At 42.9% G+C, this 20,263-nt stretch overlaps 1 protein-coding gene and 1 long non-coding RNA gene across 6 annotated transcripts in view; both read left to right on the top strand.

The window, feature by feature from the left end:
• MOB2 (MOB kinase activator 2) overlaps nucleotides 1-20,263 on the top strand; it is a 121,403-nt gene that overhangs the window by 98,214 nt on the left and 2,926 nt on the right. For all 5 annotated transcript variants that reach the window (XM_049820781.1, XM_049820783.1, XM_049820782.1 and 2 more), the window contains exons 2-4: nucleotides 11,044-11,204; nucleotides 12,427-12,520; nucleotides 20,133-20,257. In XM_049820781.1, the coding sequence (XP_049676738.1) occupies nucleotides 11,044-11,204; nucleotides 12,427-12,520; nucleotides 20,133-20,257 (380 nt within the window). The remainder of the gene's footprint in view (nucleotides 1-11,043; nucleotides 11,205-12,426; nucleotides 12,521-20,132; nucleotides 20,258-20,263) is intronic.
• LOC126047303 (uncharacterized) lies at nucleotides 12,529-19,154 on the top strand. Its single transcript, XR_007508544.1, has 2 exons — nucleotides 12,529-14,729; nucleotides 14,763-19,154. It is a non-coding gene; the product is annotated as an uncharacterized LOC126047303 (long non-coding RNA).

Raw genomic sequence — 20,263 nt, 5'->3', positions numbered from 1 at the left:
CTGGGGCTCTGTCCCACTTAGCTCCTCCCAAGTGTGTTCACTGGAGGGGAACCTGGACCAGTGCAAGGATTACACAGTCAGAAGACCTTCCCCAAAGGCAAACAGGCTGTGGATACCTCCTCTCAGTCTGGGGGAGGAGTTCGTAGAATCACAGAATGGTTTGGGTTGGAAGGGACCTTAAAGATCATCTAGTTCCAATCCCCCTGCCATGGGCAGGGACACCTTCCACTAGACCAGGTTGCTCAAAGCCCCATCCAGCCTGGCCTTGAACACGCCCAGGGATGGGGCATCCACAGCCTCTCTGGGCAACCTGTCCCAGTGCTTCACCACCCTCACAGTGAAGACCTTCTCCTTACATCTAATCAAAATCTACCCTCTTTCAGTTTAAAGCCAATTACCCCTTGTCTAATCACTAGATGCCCTTGTAAAAAGTCCCTCTTCAGCTTTCCTGTAGTCCCCCTTTAGGTACTGGAAGGCTGCTGTAAGGTCTCCCCGGAGCCTTCTCTTCTCCAGGCTGAACAACCCCAACTCTTTCAGCCTGTCTTCATAGGAGAGGTGCTCCAGCCCTCTGATCATCTTTGTGGCCCTCCTCTGGACCTGCTCCAACAGGTCCATGTCCTTCTTATGTTGGGGGCCCCAGAGCTGAAGGCAGTACTGCAAGTGGGGTCTCATGAGAGCAGAGGTGGACAATTACCTCCCTTGACCTGCTGGTCATGCTTTTCTTGATGCAACCCAGGATACGGTTGGCTTTCTGGGCTGCAAAAGCATATTACCAAGTCGTGTTGAGCTTTTCGTCAGCTGACACACCCAAGTCATTCTCTGCAGGGCTGCTTTCAATCCACTTATTGCACAGCCTGTATTTTTGCTTGGGATTGCCCCAACCCATGTGCAGGACCTTGTACTTGGCCTTGTTGGACTGCATGAGGTTCGCACGATCCCACCTCTCAAGCCTGTTAAGGTCCCTCTGGATGGCATCCCTTCCCTCCAGCATGTTGACAGCACCACACAGCTTGGTGTCATTGGCAAACTTGCTGAGGATGCACTGAGTCCCGCTTTCCCTGTCACCAACAAAGATGTTAAACAGTGCCAGTCCCAATACTGACCCCTGAGGAACACCACTCGTCACTGATCTCCACTTGGACATCAAGCTGTTGACTGCAACTTTGAGTGTGACTGTCCAGCCAATTCCTTGTCCACTGAGTGGTCCTTCTGTCAAATCCATGTCTCTCCAATTTAGAGACAAGGGTGTTGTGCAGGACTGTCAGATGCTTTGGACAATTCCAGGCAGATGATGCCCATTGCTCTTTCCTTATCCACCAATGCTGTAACGCCATTGTAGAAGGCCACCAAATTTTTCAGGCATGATTTGCCCTTAGTGAAGCCGTGTTGGCTGTCACCAATTGCCTCCTTATTTTCCATGTGCCTTAGCATAGTTTCCAGGAGGATCTGCTCCATGGTCTTGCTGGGCACAGAGGTGAGACTGACTGGCCTGTAGTTCCCCGGGTCTTCCTTTTTTCCCTTTTTAAAAGCGGGGGCTATGTTTCCCCTTTTCCAGTCAGTGGGAACTTCCCCAGACTGCCATGACTTCTCAAATACGGATGGTGGCTTAGCCACTTCCTCTGCCAGTTCCCTCAGGGCCTGCAGATGCATCTCAGCAGGTCCCATGGACTTTTGCACCTTCAGGCTCCTTCGATGATCTCAAACCTGATCTTCTCCTACAGTGGGTGGGTCTTCATCCTCTCAGTCCCTGCCTTTGCCATCTGTGACTTGGGCGGTGTGGCTGGAGCACTTGCTGGTGAAGACTGAGGCAAAAAAGTCAGCAAGTACCTCAGCCTTCTCCACGTCTCCATGTCCCAGGCCTCCTGTTCCCTACCAGAGAGGGCCCACACTTTCCCTAGTCTTTCTTTTATCACTGATGTACTTATAGAAGCTTTTCTTGTTGCCCTTGACGTCCCTGGCCAGATGCAATTCCATCAAGGCTTTAGCTTTCCTAACCTGATCCCTGGCTGCTTGGGCAATTTCTTTGTATTCCTCCCAGGCTACCTGTCCTTGCTTCCACCCTCTGTAGGCTTCCTTTTTGTGTTTGAGTTTGTCCAGGACCTTCTTGTTCATCCACACAGGCCTCCTGGCATTTTTGCCTGATATCGTCTTTGTTGGGATGCATTGTTCCTGAGCGTGGAGGAGCTGATCCTTGAATATTATCCAGCTTTCTTGGGCCGCTCTTCCATCTGGGGCTTTATCCCATGGTGTTCTATCAAGCAGATCCCTGAAGAGGCCAAAGTCCAGGGTAGCGAGCTTGCTTTGCACCCTTCTTGGTGCCCTAAGGATCTTGAACTCCACCATTTCATGGTCACGGCAGCCAAGGCTGCCCTTGAGCTTCACATTCCCCACCAGCCCCTCCTTGCTGGTGAGAACAAAGTCCAGCACAGCACCTCTCCTCATTGGCTCCTCCATTACTTGGAGAAGGAAGTTGTCATCAACACATTCCAGGAACCTCCTGCATTGCTTGTGCCCTTCTGTGTTGTCCCTCCAACAGGTATCAGGGTGGTTGAAGTCACCCATGAGGATGAGGGCTTGTGAACATGAGTTCTGGAAGGTACACCCAGAGAAGAAAGGAAACTCTAGTCCAGTGTGCTTTACCACAAGAATGCACTCTGTGCATTTTTGTAGCATTAACTGAGCTGTTTGCATGCCTGGCCTTGCCTCTGTAGTCATTTTTCCCAGAGCTGCATTAAAGAGAAGATGGGGAATCCTGAGCAGAAGAGGAGCAGCAGCAGTGGTACCTGGCCACCTACAAATACCTGGGAGTTTCAGCACTGTACTTGGAAAGGCAGTTAATATGCAGCTGACAGGCCACTATTGGCAAACAGCACGGCAAACACTGAGCTAGCGCTGGGAGGTGACATGCAAGGGGAAAGAGAAGTAGAATCATAGAATCATTTAGGTTGGAAAAGACTCTTAAGGTCATCGAGTCCAATCATTAATCTAACACTGCCAAGTCCACCACTAATCCATGTCCTTAGGGGCCACATCTACACGTCTTTTAAATACCTCCAGGGATGGTAACACCACTAGTTCCCTGGGCAGCCTGTTGCAGTGCTTGATAACCCTTTCAGTTAAGAAATTTTTCCTGATATCCAGTCTAAACCTCGCCTGGTGCAACTTGGGGCCGTTTCCTCTTGTCCTGTCACTTGGGAAAAGAGCCTGACCCCCACCTCGCTGCAACCTCCTTTCAGGTAGTTGCAGAGAGTGATAAGGTCTCCCCTCAGCCTCCTTTCCTTCAGGCGAAACAACCCCAGTTCCCTTAGCTGCTCCTTGCAGGACTTGTGCTCTAGACTTTTCACCAGTAGATGGGTGGGGAGTCCTACAAAAGCAAATGGGAAGGCCTGATGTACCAGAGATGTAGCATGTGCAGGTGTCCCATGTGCTACTTGCTTTGCCAGCAGCACCAGCTGGAAACTCATTGTGGCCCTACAGAATGTTTTGGACTTTCTGTTGAGAAGCAGCATTATGAAATAATGCTATGGCACTTGTCATCCTTAACATGCCTGCCATGCCTTGGCATTGACTGTTTACAGCAGAGCATCCGGATGCCAAGCAAAGATTCCCTTTTAAGGGAAAGAGCCACTATGAGAATCCAGAAGAAAAAGTTTCCCTGGCATGTAGGGTACATTCTTCTTTCCTCCTCCTCTTAAATAAACTATTAGTAACTTCAAAAAACAGAACAAAAATGAAGAAGCAGGGCCAGAAATGCTGCCAAAGACATTTTATTCTGCACAGCCCCCTTAGACCTGCGCAGCAACCGAGCCCTGGAGCTAACCCAGGGCAGGAGAGGAGAGGAATGAAACCGAGGTCAGAAGGGTCTGTCAGAGACCTGGGGTGAGGAGATCAGAGCAGAGACCGTCTTAAAAACTTAGTCTCCTTCCTTTCCCCAGGCCCTGGAGAAACAGTCCGACCACAGAAATCCGTGAACAATTGTACTCTATGCTGCACTGGGATTTGGGCTTGCCTTCCAATACCTTACGCTGCTTCCCTTCCCATGCTGATGTTCTTTTCTCCTCTTCCCCCACTCTGAACACGTACATCCAGGATTTGTGTTCTGGGTGTGCTGTCACATGGCGTTTTCAGCTGAAGACTTAGTAGTGATCTGGGTTAAAACAGGACATGGGATTGCAGAAAAATCTCCACAGAGATACTAATCTTGTACAGTTTTAAAGAAAGAGGGAAATACAAATATTGTCTCTTGCTTTTTCTCAAAGGAAGGGCAGCTCTACTGATGTTCAGATGGAGCTCGTTATTCCCATTTTCTTGCATGCTATACAAATAAAGATGTTGAATTACCAAGAAGTGATTTTTAAGCTGCCTAGTGCCTCTAAGCTTCCATTCCTTGTACTTAACTGAGGAGAAAACACTGTGGGCTGTTGAGGTAGGAAACCGGACAACCTTCAAGAGTTTGTTCCTGTCCTGTAAAAACTGGCATAACCTGCTGCTTCATTGTTCTTGGTGGCAGTTAGTCACTAGGACTCATGAATTTTAGCTCATAAAACTGTTTCCTTCCTGCTATGAATGGGTTCAGGACTCCCATAATTTCTGGTTAGAAACATTCTGCGTAAGTAACTGATAACTTCTTTCCAGTAAAATGCCACAGAAAAAACAGAAAGGTAACAAGTAAATCTGTGAGCAGCTAACCTGGTTTTCCTTACAAAGCTGTACTCTTCTGTGGACAGCTGAAATCTTTGGGGTTTTCCCTTCTGCAAATGGAGTATATTAGAGGGAGAGAGCTTCCATATTAAAATTTTTTACCTTAATGTATTTTATTCCCTTTTTTGTTCCACTCGCATTCCATTTGACTCCTTACCTGAAGAAGGGGAGAGAAACTAAAATGAAAATACCCAGTATACCTTTAACTTTGAATTACAAACCCTTACTCACTGGGAAATATAAAAACATGAAAGTGTTCATAAAGATTGGCCTAAAAGACACTGTTAAAATGTTGGCTTACTGCCTCTCTAATTCTGTGTTTTAAGGAGCTAACCCCCATCCTCAGTTACCAAGAAAGTAGGTTTTGGCAGGAGTGCTTCACTCTGTAATACTTCATCAGTGGAGGATATTTTAAAACACAACACTTCAAAAAGAAAGGAAAAAATTACAGGATTAAAATCAAAGGGCAAGATAGTTTGATATATCCGGTCGTTCGGTAGTGTAGAGGTACACGTGGGTGAGGTGGAATATGGTATTGCTGTTGGAGACTGTAAGTTTTCCACATAAGTGTTTTAGTTGGGAACGTACCATTTCAACTACCAAATTTTCTAGATTGTGAACTACAGAAATTATAAAGTCCAAGCTAGGTTACTTGAAAATAACCCCTAAAACTTCAAGTGACTTTTAAAATATAATTTGACAACATTTCTGTGGGCATCTTATTTTTTATTTTCCTTAAAATAGATTTTTCTTTTTGTGCCACTTTTGTGTGGATTGCTATGAACCATGGGGCCTTTTACTGTCCTCTCACCAACGCTGACTGAACACATCACAGCTGGATTGCAGACAGTTGAGACATGCTCTCTTCTACATTTGCTGGGGATTGCTAGGATTATACCAGTTAACCTTGGGTAAGAAACAGGGTCAGTTACTAAAAAACCCCCAACACATTACTAATCACAAAATAAGTATCTTTGTCCTGTAAGGTTCATAATCTGTGGTGATTTTCATCCTCACAGACTCAAGATGGCTTGTGAGTTTTGAGGTTTGCAAACAGGGAGACAAATTTGTCATGTAAGGCCTGTTGGACCTGTTCTGTCAATTTTCAAATGGAAATGAGTGTTGTTTGAGACTTGGCTGGAACCTGAAACGAGTGCATGATCCAGAGGGCACAAAATGATTGGAGTTTTGCCCGCAGCTCTGCTCCTCACCACTATAGGTTTTTTAAATAAACTTTTTAACTTTCTGAAGTTACTCTTCTATCTGGTACTAAACCCACTTTAACAGGCCACATTAAAAAGAGAAAAGCCACTGATTACTAGTATTCAAAAAAAGAAAAAATAAACAGAGTAGTTAGTTGGGTGTGAAGGGTAGGAGATGGTGATTGAAGCATGATCGTTTGTCCTTGAAGAGATTTGTTTCAGATGCAGTGTAAGAAACTGCACAGCTTGCTGGAGATAGCAAGAAATTGTTATAGGTGCACTGGTTCCCTCTGGAAAAAAGGAATCCTGAGTTGGTAGAGATAATCTTAAAAATTGCATGATCAGTTTAGGGAAGTTTGGCATTTAATATATCACTAGTGTTTGCAATAAATCAGATTCTTATGACCAAAACCATGGATGCCTGGTACAGTTCCAAAGTGATTTGAACTACGTCAGGTTATGAAGCATGTCCACATAGGGGACGTTCTGTCTTTGATACTTTTCAGCTAAGTCAGATTGCTTCACGTGTGCTTCTTTCCAAACAAACCATATCAGTTTGAACTGACGTACATCTTTAGTATTGGCACTATGAACAAACTTTGAACCTTACAGCCAGTTTCTGCTATGAAATGGGAATAATACTTTCCTCGTATGGTTTTAAAACTAAATACCTGGATGGTGCTTTGAAGATGCTCCAAAGTCTGGGTTTTTTTGAACCAAGAAACTACTGGGAATCTGATCAAGAAGGAAATGTGAGACAGAGAGAGATTAGACGAGAATCTTTATTAACTGAGATGGGATAAGAAAACAAGCTGGGAAATGGGGCAGTTTTACTTCATGTTAACAAAGCAGTTAGACCAGGGGAAAAAGTCATCACAGCCCAGTGGGCCTGTCACTTGGTGGAGTGTCTTATACATCTCTTTCTCCAGTGAAATCCAGGCAAACTTCCAGCTGCTCTGTTTTCTCAGCTGAAGACAAGGCTGAGTATGGAAGCCCTGCTAGAAGCATTAGTGAATGTAATGTCTTTGGCTGGAGCCAGTTTGCTGAACCTTTTTGTAAGAATTAAGATGAGTGATCTCTCTTCTGCTGTCTCCCATCACTTTTCCTTCTCAAACTTATTCGCAGTTGTGACTTGGCCTGTGGCATCATATTCAACTGAGTGCCTAAACCCAAACAAACACAAACCTATCCTGCGAGTTACCTGAAGAATTAGTTTGTACTCTGGTTTGCCTGTCAATAAAAACTGTTGAGTGCTGTCTCCTTGGATTCCCTAAAGATGTTTCTTTCCTTAATTAGTAGTTAAGCATTGATAGACAGGTTTTGGTCTAACCTCTTGACAGGCCTTCACCAAACTGCTGTGTAACAGCTATTCCTCCAGCTGCTTTGGACATAACAGTTGATCTGATGTGGATGTGTTAAGACACATTTAGCAGAATTCTCTTATTTTTTTAAGACACACACACAGGTAAACATGAACCAGGACTTTGGTTTGCTTTAGGGTGCCTGTAGCAGTGTTTTGAAAGGTACTGCACTTTTTGTGGTCTTATGACATTTAGTTATGTTTTCCAGTAAATAATCATCTACAGGTGATGGATTTTGGTGTTTCCTGAGTAAAACAGCAAAACTTCACTGTTCTTGTCACTCTTCCTTTCATTGAAAGCAGGCTGAACGAGCTGTTGTTGAATGTGCTGCTTTATGCTCATTGCTATAGTCCTTATAAGGGTGTTCTGGGACAGCTCAGAAATGGCTACACACAATTTTGTGTATTTGTGTACTTTAAATAAAAAATGAAAAATTAAGGCATCTTGAATGTGAACAGCTCACAACAAAGGAAATAACAGATGCTTCGCTTTGTACATTTGGAGTTGTTTCCAGGTATATGGTGTTTTCTTGCAAGTCTTTGTGAAACAACAGTGGACTTGGAGGTAGGGGAGAGCAGAAGGGAGGAAGCTAACTTCTGAACTTTACACTATTTGGTAATTCTGGTAATTGTGAATTTATGAGTTTTAGTTTATCTAGAATATGGAACTATTTGTTGATTTTTAATCATATGAAATCACATTTCTAAAACTGTGTTCTCTGTACTGTACTATGCTCCAGCTTTGTAAGTCTCTAAAGAAAATGCTTTAGTATTGACTGGTATTGACAGTTTTCAAACTAAACCCACAGTTTTACAGCCTAGACTGAGCATGACTCAATTAATATAAGTCTGACTTTATAATCTATGTTATGCTGAATTGAGGGAAGACGTGTGTGGTCTGGTTCCAAACTTGACATTTTTAAGACTGGAATTTTTTTTAGTTTGTACTTAAAATATTTGGCCCATGTAGTGTCCCAACTGCACTGCATACAAGTCGTGAAAATCTGTTGGTAGAAACAATTATTGTGGTCTTGCTTTAGCTCTCAGCACCAGCAAAAGGTTAAAAAGAAGTTTGTGCTGCACATGGTGATTTGGCATTCAGGTTTCAGTGGTGTGAATAAATCCTTTGGTATTGGTGATTATGGGCATTTTGCAGGTTCAGTGATGATGCCCATGAGTCAGGTTCTTTTTTAAACCAAACCAAAGCTTTGGAAAGGGGCAGTGCATGGGATCCTTCAGGAGCCTACTGTTTGAAGTGCTCCAGTTCCAACACAAGGCAGTTGTGGAAAGACTGACACAATCTATTGAAAAGACACAAAGCAGCTGCATGTACTAATCTAGCAGGGAACTGATACTTGTGTGGAAATGAGGGGCTTTGGTTTTTGTGAAAGGACGACGTGTAGTTGTTTGCATTAGCAAACTTGTGAAATATATTTAGTGTTGAATTTTTGATTCGTTTCTTGAAATGGGGAGGAGATGCTGAAGTGAGAATGAGGTATACACTACCCATTTCTATTTGGTGGAAGGCTTGCCTCAGCCTTGTATGTCTGGCTTCCTTCTGTGGTTTCCCTCCACAGCCTGGCTCTGTGACAGACTGTCTTTGACCTCGTCATCTCTCTCTCCCCTCCTCCTCCTCTCAGAAGACTGCTCTTAGCTGTCGTGGCACAGCCCTAACCTGGGGCCCTTGGTTTAAGTATCCTGAAGTAAAGCAAAGACACAAACTCTGTTCTATCCAAACTACTTCTCACTGATCACTTTTCTCCCCAAGTGTGGTTAACGCGGTTTGTCGAACCAGTCTCTGAAGTTGAAGGTATTTTCTGCATGACTGTTAGTAGAACTATAATTTTCTTAGCAAATCAACTTATCCTTGAATGCCTGAATACCCTCCCCACCCCGCCCCAACCCAAAACCCACTAAACCCAACCAGCTGAAAAAAACCCTAAAGAGTATGTTCTGAATAGACCTTAATATTGTCTATCAGAGACCCAGCAGGTATGAAGGTGCTGTATGGAGCATGCCAGGCTTGGTTTCAGCAGCATAGGAGTAAGGCAGCCTGTGCTGGGAATTAAGCAAATCAGTGGCCTGGAGAATTTTTGGTAGCTCAGGGCCAAGTGCATAGTTTCAACTGGATTTATGCTGCTGATTGTCAGGGTAAGGTAGGTGCAAGTCTTAACATGGTATTCCTGCAGAAGGAAGAGGTCAAACATGTTGTTTCATTTGCTACAAAGTCAGACTACAGACTATTGAACGAGACTGTTGTTTTATGCTATTACATTTTCCATGAATGTCATCTCAAGTTCTGTGAAAATCTGAAGTTGCAGGCCCAAGAATAAATTAAGTGTATCTTTCATAGCTTCTTTAAATACCTTTAAGGCCCTCTTGCAGTTCTTGCTTTCATGGACTTTTCTTTCTTATCTGTAGTTTACTTTTACATGGTGAGATTCATAAGAGATCTAGCAAATATAAAGGTTTGAAGGCAAGAATAGTTAGCTGACAACCAGGAGCTATTGGTCTAACTAAGCAACCCCTCTGTATTAAGATCCTTGTGCTGAGGGACATCTGACTTCGCATGTCCTAAAACATCCCTTTGTGGAGCAGCTATGAGAATTAGTCCAGGTTACTTAAATAAATGTAAGAGACAAATCTTGCAGGCTTCATTTGAATTGGAATGCACTGATGTGGAAAAAGGAGATGGCAAGAAATGTGCAAGTATTGCCTTACTGTACTTGTCCATCACCATTAAATAGATCTTCTGTCTCTGGTTAGGTGTTTTTTTTAACTGTAGAAACACATGGATATACAGCTGTTTGATCATATAGCCTAAAAGATGAAAGTGCGGACCTGCCATCCTGCCTCAGAAGTCTTTAGTGAACTCCTGGCCCAGGAATACAGCTTGGGTTGAGAGTCTAGCTTGAGGATGTTAAAAATGAGAGTGAGAGGAAAACTCTAGTGATTACAACAAACGCTTTAGAAATGGGAGATGAAAAGTTACAGCATGCTGTGGAGATAAATGCATTTTATGGAATGGTTTGTCTGCTTTTATAAATCCAAATGGAAGGTTATTTCATAATGCCTCGGATTTTAAAGGATTTTCAGAAGAAAATGAACTCGGATCTTTCTGTCTCAGGTATCCAGGGAGTTGAGAAAGCAGGTGTTTTTGTAGTTACCAGTGCCTCTAGCTGTAGTCACAGATGCTTGCTTCCAGGCTTCTGGTATCTCTGAGAATGTAGGGCTGGAGTAGTGAGGAATGCTGTAGCTTTGAATGAGCAATGCCAGCACATTGTGTGGAAAGAGCATTTTTCCAACTGAGAGCTATCTGTCTTGTAGCAGTCCACTTTTACTGTCCCTCAAACTCCCATTTTGCAGGTGACAGTTATCTGTATGATTCAGCAGATTGTTAGTATACTCGCATTATAGTAGCTCCTTCAGGCACGGTGGCATTCTGCTGTCATGACTGTTCATAAGCATAAAGAGAGACTGTTGCTCCCAATAGTTTGCAATCTAAACTGGCAAAAAGGCAATGGAGGTGGAGCAGCTCAGTCTTAATGCCATTCAAAACTTCCAATGTTACTTGAAAAAAGTGACTGAGTTCAAATACACTTTTTAAGAAACTATCTTTTGCTTTAATTAAAAAAAAAAAAAAAGTTAAGGGGAGGGAAGGCAGGAGGAGCAGTGAAAACACAGATACAGGAATTTGGATAAACCAGCTTCTTTCAGGTTTCTGTAGCTGTTCATCAACAGTAAAGGTAACCTTTCTTCCCTCTTCTTAATCTCTTGCAGGAAGTCCAAGGGAAAGCCAAATGGTAAAAAGCCAGCACCAGAAGAGAAGAAACTTTACCTAGAGCCAGAATACACAAAATCCAGAATTACCGACTTCGAATTTAAGGAACTAGTGATGTTACCACGAGAAATAGACCTCAATGAGTGGCTAGCCAGCAACAGTGAGTATTGTGATTGTACAGCGCTGAGCTTGCTGTCCACACCAAAGGCGGCATCATTCACTCTGTTTCCTTTTACTGTTTTCAGTGCTTAGAAAAACACTCAATGACTATTTATGCTTACTGCATAATGTGTGTCATTATACCTTGAATAGTAATTAAGCTTACGTACAAACCAACTGTGCTCAGCAGCATGGAAGCCTTGATGAGTTTCCTCCTTCCAGCTCCCTCACTGTGGCATTGAGGGCATTAAAGTTTTTGATGCTTTTTTGAGGATGATCAGATTCCCTCTGACTATTTGCTAAACTGGCTGGTTCAGCATGTTTCTGACTCAAGCTATTGGTCTTCCAGAAGCATTCTAAAAATGGTAGTTTATTAAGACTTGTATGAGAAGCAAGTTATGCCTAAAGCCAGAAGTTTTGAAAGTCTTTTGGTTGGATTTCTTCTCCGCATTCCTTCCAAGCTTTGGTGGAATTACTGTGAACTTAAACTGTAGTCAAGCTGGAATTCAGAGACATGACTGGCTACCGTGACTGAATGCTGTATCTGTGCATCTCAGTTCTGATTTACAATAGTTCCCTGTGCTTCTGCTTCACCTGCCAGTCCTAACCTGCTGCTATGACGCAGTCTTGTTTACATTTTCAACAGTATGTGGTGGTAGCAAGAAACTACTTTAAACTGCACACTAGCAAAGTTTTATAGAGACTCGTTAAGAAAAAGTGAGGTGCCCCCTGAGGAGTATTAAGATGTTAAATTATCTCAGGAGATTTTAAAAAATTAGAAGTGTACTAGTTTTCATGCTGTTGTTTTTTGAAAGGAGATACGTTGTGAGAACTATTAATGCTATTTTCTGGCCACTGTACATTTTAAGTCTGTCTTCAGAAGAACATAGCAAATTGTTTGCCTTCAGCTTGTAGTAGAGTATTCTACTGTAAAAGTGAGGCTGATGATGGAGACATTTTCCAGTCTTGCTGCTTAGTGAGTAATAAGAGCTGATGCATCATGGTGCTTTCATCTTAAATCAAAACAAGAGCTTTCATTCTATGTACCTCTTTGTTTTGCAGTTCATAATTAGACTCGTTTAGCTAAATCATGTTTAAATTTGTATGCAAGCTCAAGACTCTGAGGTCACTTCACTTACTCTGTTTAAATAATTGTCTGGAGGATAACCACTGTTTGAAAGTATTTTACTTCTGAATTTCTTTCCTTTGTGTTTATTTTTCAGCAACAACTTTCTTTCATCACATCAACTTACAGTATAGTACAATCTCAGAATTCTGTACAGGAGAGTCATGTCAGACCATGGCAGTGTGCAATACGTAAGTCAATTATTTACAACTGCAAGGTTTCCATGAAGTCTTCAGAGTTGCTTGGGGGAGAATATTGGTATTGGATGGCATTGGGCAAGTGTTTTACAGCAGATCTCTACTTAGTGAGAATGTGGCATCTGTACATCCTCCTTTCTCCCCCCAGCAGTGAATGGTGGTGGGAATCTGTTTTCGTGGAGGACTATGACGAGAATCTTTGACTGCTCTGAGCTGGTTTTACAAGGTCAGATCAGAGAGCCACATTACCATGTGCGCAGCTTGCCAGGAGAGGGGCAGAAGAGCAAGGCAAAACTGTCCTTACTGGTAACAGTGCTGGGATTCCATAGAAGGCCAGGGAGGATAAACGAATTGCAAAAACCTCAGAGGGTGTTTTTGATAGCTGGAATGCTGACAGAGCACCAGGCTGCTGACAGATAACCTCTAGCCTGACGTGAGCCACTGGCTTGCTGCCTGAGCCCCTGGGCGTGGAGGACACAAGTAGCAGCTTTGCAAAGAGTAAGGAAAGCCTTTTGGTTTGTCACTTTCCCCCCTGTAGGACTTAGTAGACTTTTTAAACGTTGACTAGCTGTCACTTATGAAAGAAAGCTTTGTAGTTTTATTGTACATGGCGAGTATAAAAAAAGTTACCATAAACTTCTGCTCTTGATTAGCACAGTCCAACATGATGGAATATGAGATCCAGTTAAGTATGAATAAGCCTGCTGTGTTGTGGGTTTTTTTTCTCCAGCACGTGTCGATAGGCCTTTTCTTCCCTCCTTTTGCATTTCCTGGGATTCATTTAGTTGATATGGATTTTAAAACAGAAGACTGAGCAGTTAATGTTACAGTACATCCAATAAACATCCCAGGAAATGTATGCAACAGAACCAGAGCTCTGTATTGTATCTCTGACAATAATTACTTAGTGCTTAGAAACAAATTCTTGGTTAATGTACTGGCCTATCTTGTACACTTGAAATTAATATCAGGGGCTTTTTTGAGAGCGCTCTGAAGAATGTGAAGTGTATGGAGGATATTTTTGTATGTAAAAGTTGGAAAGATAACTGTCAGTAGAGAATTAAAAGCCATGCTAGGGACTTTGAGAGCAGGCTGGAACAGAAAGTAGTAAGTCTCTGCTGGACCCAGATGTTATCAAAGGGAGACAGCATGTCTCTAAATGAGAAATGGTGATCAGTAAGATGAGTATTTTGTTGACTCTTGCTCCCAAGCTTTCTCATATTTTAATTCCTGATGTAGCAATGGCTCTCCAAAGGACTGAGTTTAACTGTTTATCCACTTGGCTGCTGGGAAATAGTGGCTAAAAAGAGGTGGTGGTAGGGAACCTTTGTAAGTGTCGCTCCATTCTGCTCTGGGGAGTCTTGAACAGTTCTCTGTAGGGAGTTCATGCTGCAGAATAAAGAAAGGAAGTGCCTGTAGGCAGCTCCAGCTCTAGTCTATATTTTTCGTGGTGAGGACCGATAGCAGAAGGTTCCTATCCTTTGTTTTGGAACACTGAAAAATTGCACTATTTGGAAATAACAGGAAGCATGTCTACACTTGGGTGAAGCACTTGAAACGGTTTGTGTTTAGCTAAATCATAACAACTTAAGTATCTTCCTGTACTTGGGGGCAGATGACTGGTTCATGTTTGCAAACTGTAGGCTGCATATTTCATTCTTCTATCAAGTGTGTGGCTCTCTGAAAAAACCACAGAGGTGAGATCACCTAGCTACACACCTCAATACAGTTCGGCTTTGAAGGCCCTATTCATAATTGTGTTCTCCAAATAGCTCTAATGACAATTTTGGATAATCCTTATCTTTATGTTCTGCCTTTCCTAGCTCTTCTCTTGGAAGAGTGTGGTGGGTTGACCCTGGCAGGATGCTAGGTGCCCACCAAAGCTGCTCTGTCAAAGCTGCTCTGTCACTCCCCCCCTCAGCTGGACAGGGGAGAGAAAATACAATGAAAGGCTCATTAGTCGAGATAAGGACAGGGAGATATCACTCAGCAATTACCATCATGGGCAAAACAGACTCGACTGGGGGAAAATAAACTTCATTTATTACCAGTCAACCAGAGTAGGGTAATAAGAAATAAAAGCAAATCTTAAAACACCTTCCCTCTACCCCTCCCTCCTTCCCAGGCTCAGCTCCACTCCCAGTTTTTTCCACCTCCTCCCCCCCCAGCATTGCAGGGGGATGGGGAATGGGGGTTGTGGTCAGTTCACATGTCTCTGATGCTCCTTCCTCCTCAGGGTCAGGACTCCTCTCTCTTCCCCTGCTCCAGCGTGGGGTCCCACCCATGGGAGAAAGTCCTCCACAAACTTCTCCAACGTGAGTCCTTCCCGCGGGCTGCTGTTCTTCATGAACTGCTCCAGCATGGGACTCTTCCATGGTGTGTAGTCCTTCAGGAGCACACTGCTCCAGCGTGGGTCCCCCACGGGGTCACAAGTCCTGCCAGAAAATCTGCTCTGTGGGCTCCTCTCTCCACAGATCCGCAGGTCCTGCCAGGAGCCTGCTCCAGGGCAGGGTTCCCATGGGGTCACAGCCTCCTTCAGGAACCCACCTGCTCCACCGTGGACCTCCCTGGACTGCAGGGGGACAGCCTGCCTCACCATGGCCTTACCCACCACGGGCTGCAGGGGAATCTCTGCTCTGGCGCCTGGAGCATCTCCTCCCCCTCCTTCACGGACCTGGGGGTCTGCAGGGTTGTTTCTCTCACTCATTTTCACTTGTCTCTTTGGCTGCAATTGCTGCTGCATGGCAACATTTTCCCCCTTCTTAAATGTTATCCCAGAGACGCTGCCACCATCACTGATGGGCTCAGCCTTGGCCAGCGGCGGGTCCATCTTGGAGGTGGCTGGCATTGGCTCCATGGGACATAGGGGAAGCTTCTAGAAGCTTCTCACAGAAGCCACCCCTGTAGACCTCTGCTACCAAAACCTTGCCACGCAAACCCAGTACAAAGAGATACGCCTAAGCTGAACATGGACAACTGCCTCAAAGGTGCTCATTTGTTCATATCCAATTATGACTATGATTCCCCCCCCCCTTTCTTTTTTTTAAGTCATACCCTAATGAATAAGGTAAGGACATGCTAATTGTGTTGGAGAAACACCAGCTGATGTGATTTATTGTGCCTCTGACCTGTCTCCAGTATATAATGAGTACCACCTGAATATTAGAGTCAGTTGCTAATTCACCTGATGTATGCTCCAGATTTGACCTTCTGTTGCTGTGATGTGTTTGTTCAGGTACTTTGGAATAAACTAGCATCCACCTATATTAGATTGCTACAGAATTACAGTACCTTGGAATAAGGGTACAGTTTGCCATTTTTTTCCAGTGCTGATTTCTCAGGTAGTTCAGTACAAATGTCTGCATTCTGCTCCTCTTTTATGTTTTCCCTGCCCAGTTCTCTAAAGGGTGTTTTGGATCACACCGTTCTGGTCATACTAAGGCAGGCTTTTTTGTATTTATGGTTGAGATGGTGAAGTAACTATTGAGAACAGGTTACTTGTCAAGTTACTTTGCATTCAAATGCACTGCAAATACTCAATCCTACGTTTAGAGAATGTGCTGGCAAAATAAACACCAGTTGTAGTGAAATATTTGAGGTAACGTTTTAAGATCTAGGAGAAGCTCCAGCCAACTGACAAACTGCAGACAGATGCAGCTTTCAGCCCTCTGTCAGATATATGAGATAGTACAGCCATCTGCACACATTAAGGAAGAGAATTTCTGCTTAGGGTCACTAAGAGACAACTGACCAAAACTTACTCTCCTAGTAGAACAGATGGAAGCATTTGCTGGCAAGGTGGGATAATGCCAAGAGAAATACCAGAATGGCCAGTTATCCTCAAAATTTAATGAGGGTGGGTGGCATGAATGTAACTTTGGGAATTACTTAATTTTGCTCATTAATATGTTTATCACTTGCTGTAAAGCAGGTACTATATTTTTAACACAGTATTTACTATTTAGATTTAGTATGCTTTATAGCTTAGTGTTACACAAACTAGCTTTAAAGCATTGTGAGCCATAAACTGGTTTTCTAGCTGACATTTGGGCAAACTTCTCAAAGTGCTGAAGTGCTGTTCATGAGACTGAGATTCCTGAGGCAGAAACCAAGGATGGATGCAAACTTCTAGGCAGATAAGACTGAAAGGTCTCATTTTGGTCCAGTGAAATCCCTGAATTGATAATTCCTTATCACTCATTTTTTCTAATCTTACAATCTCCTTTCTCATGTCTACCTTGCCCTTAGTGTCTCTGCATATGGAGGGTGTTTCCTTCTAGAAAACTTAACTCAAACTTGCATGTTTTGCATTTTCTTGTATTTAAGTTTCCTGAGCTGTATTCTTCTACATGGTGGCTCCTTTCTCCCCTACCCCACCGCCCTCCCCCACAACATTGCTTTGCCCCTATCAAACCATCAAACCTTTTCCAAGTTGCTGACAAGCACTATATTAACTGCCCTTGCATTCCATACAATTTGCTATCCTGTTTTCTTCATAATACTTCTTCTGGTATTTCTAGCAAGACTCTCTCTCCTTCATTTCCAGACCACATAATCTCCACAGCATTTGCCTTTCCCTCCTTCCAGAAGCTTTTTTTATATACTGATGTAACTTCTGTCTGCCTTGGCTTCTATGTCATCAACACAAACCCAGAATGTTTTAGAGGAAAAGGGGTTAAAATATATACGTATATTGAGATGCAGGACTGTGACTTCATATGTGTTATATTTTATTATTTGTAACTTAGGCTTTTCTCTGTTAAACCCATAGTCATTTCTCTCTGAGATTTAGAATGGAGCTACAAATTTCTCATGCTTTCCATACCTGGGGAAGTTGAAATCTGCCAAAACTTTACATAGGAAATAAAATAATCAAAATCTGTATCGTGTGAGCACTTTTTGAAAAGTGCCGTTAAGTGTCACCTTCTTGTCCTTTCTGCTTCCTATCCATTGCCTAATTTGGGACTGTACTGTCACAGTGCCAGTGGTGGAATGCAGTTAGGCTTCTGTGCCCAAGTGAGCCCTTTTGATGGCCCCAACCTGCTTCCTATCTGGTTAAGGGAGATAACTCCAGCAGGGGTGGGAGCTGTGTACCAGGTGCGAGATGTTCATGGCATGTCAGGGACTCCTCTCTTCATCTAAGACCTGTGAGGCTCTGTTCACAGCACTTGAAACATGAGGAAGACACGATTCAATCCAACAGGACAATCCTTGTAGTTAGCCCCTTAGTCTTAATGATTCTTCTTTTAAATTCCTGTTTTGCATAATTAGGCTAATTTTCAAGGAAAGGCAAAAAGGGTATGCAGTGGGATGTTACAACAGATTTATTCACTTATATTTTCATGTAAGTGAACTTGTACAGTTGCCAAACTGTTTCTTTTAACTAAAATCTAATTACTCAGATTCATTTTTGTGCCTAAGGGCAACTCTAAACTATGCTTTCTATCTTGCAGTTGAGGATTTCTGCAGCATCAGAAAACTGCTGAGGTACAGACAGTCCAATCTGCTTCTCCTCTTGGCAACAAGCATTGTCTTAAGACCCAAAATAAGTCTGAGTTGCCTAGAACTGTCTTGCTCCAGCTTACTGCAGGACTAGACAAATGAGGTGGCTTGTGTTTGTGCACTATATTGTGTAATTCCTTATATGTGGATTGTATAAGGGAAGAAGGGAAGTAAGCAGTGATGAACAGTCAATGCCTAAGGGCTCAAATGATAGTTTTGATGCCTGACATAGCTCTATAAAGAGCTTTTAACTCCTGCTGTTTTCATCTGCTTGCTCACCTTTTTATGTCCTTCTGCAGCCAATCCTGCTCTCTCTAGTAAACGACAGTGTGACCAAGCACCACATGCTGAAAATGAACTGAAAGAAAAATTCTAAACGTTAAGTGTCTGCAGAACTAGTTTTCAGTTGCCTTTCCTCTCTTAAAGTTTGAACTACTCATTTCTGCAGCTTCCTCCTGTTTTCATATGGCTTGGGGCAAGAACAGTGTCTTCACCTCACTGCCCGCAAGGTCCCTGAAGAATCTTTCAGGGCAATGAAAACACATTGTGAATTAAAACTTTTCAGTTGCTACTTAACATTTTTCTTTAGTTGCTTCAGGACTGTTCTGCTGGTCAGTATACATAAAGCTTCACTTTCCAAGTGGCACATATAGATCCTTCCAGTTCAGTGCAGTCTATACCTGTTAGGCACAGAAAAAACATTTAATCTTTATCTTCCATGCCAAAAAAAAAAAAAAAAAAAAGTGCAAAGGTGGCTAAATGTCATGCTTAAGAGATACTTTGTTTAGGGCTACAATAAGGCTTGTTTAGTGATTTGTGTGAGGAATGTCAGATAACAGATCGTTAGCCAACAGCAGCAGAGTTGGAGCTGAACAGACAGGCAAAAAATGGTACCCTGGCTTTTTGGGCTGATGTGTTGGGTGAGGTGTTCTGATGCCCAGACCACTTCTAAGGGCAGTCAGCAAACCCCACCTATGCTGTGTTCTGGGAAGACCAATACAATGGATTTCTTATCAGTTCCATAATGATACAGGACTGTGCCTGGAGCTTAGACTGTTTGAAGGAAAAGTTCAGTAACTGGAACTCAAGACATCTCTAATGTGACATTGGCAAAAAAAAAAAATAAATTAAAAAGTGTTTTTCCAAATTCCTTATCTGTAAAACATTTCTCACTACATGCACCTAATGTGATGGATAGCTGCTTCTGGTAACAGTTAGAGATGCTTTAATTAACCATGACTGAAAGAAGAAAAAAAAAAGTAACAGACCTTCAATGGTTTTGTAGCCTTCAGATTCTCTGTCAGGTGAGAGATGGCTGCAGTTAATCAAGATTATGGTTAACTGATTGAATTATGGTTGCTTTTGAAGAGCCAGGCAATATGCTAATGTCTCCAGTTCCTTAAGATCGAAAAGGATTATTCACTGTTGGCAGAGTCAAATGTAAATTTAGATGTTTTGGGGCATCTGTAACTGTAACCAAAGGAGCAGAGTTCAAAGGCATGCTGGCAGGAATGTGCAGAAGGGTCCTGAAAACCTTCCCCATACTGGATTTTGGAACAGGATTTGTAGTGCTTAAAAATGCTGCCAGTATTGCAGAACACCAGCTTGAAAAGGCTGGTGTTTTGGAGCCACCTTCTGTCTGCTTAATAATACTACACTACAAGACTAATTTATGTTTTGTGATGTTAAGCGTCACATCACCAATTTATCACTGTGCAATGTTGTTGCCCTTTAAAAATAGTTATATAATGCCTTCCTGTACAGCTCTATAGACTGTATGTACACCCTTAGTCTGTCATGGACAGGGAGTTACTGCTGCCTCAGTAGAGCTCCTCTCCGTGAAGACTTGTCAGCAGGCTTTCTGTGCTTGGTACTACTACCTGCACTCTTGACTAAATTGGTAGGGAGGAACAAAACTGGCTAACAGAAATTCAAGGGTTTTGATGTAGAAGTATACCCTGAGGTGAATCTCTTCTGTAGCAGCTATGCTGTATTTTGATAATGTTGCAGCTGTTGTTTTATATTATTTAGACGCTAACCTCTTAAAGGAGTTGAGCTGAGGAGCCAAGGCATAATCTGGTGACACTGTCAATTCTCTACACAGACAGTACTACTGGTATGACGAGCGGGGAAAGAAGATCAAGTGCACTGCTCCTCAGTATGTTGACTTCGTCATGAGTTCTGTGCAGAAGCTAGTGACAGATGAGGACGTCTTTCCAACAAAATACGGTATGT

Source organism: Accipiter gentilis, chromosome 17 (assembly GCF_929443795.1).
Source record: "Accipiter gentilis chromosome 17, bAccGen1.1, whole genome shotgun sequence".
Classification (NCBI taxonomy): Eukaryota; Metazoa; Chordata; class Aves; order Accipitriformes; family Accipitridae; genus Astur; species Astur gentilis.
Note: the sequence above shows the minus strand (reverse complement) of the source record. Positions and strands in the feature narration are given on the sequence as shown.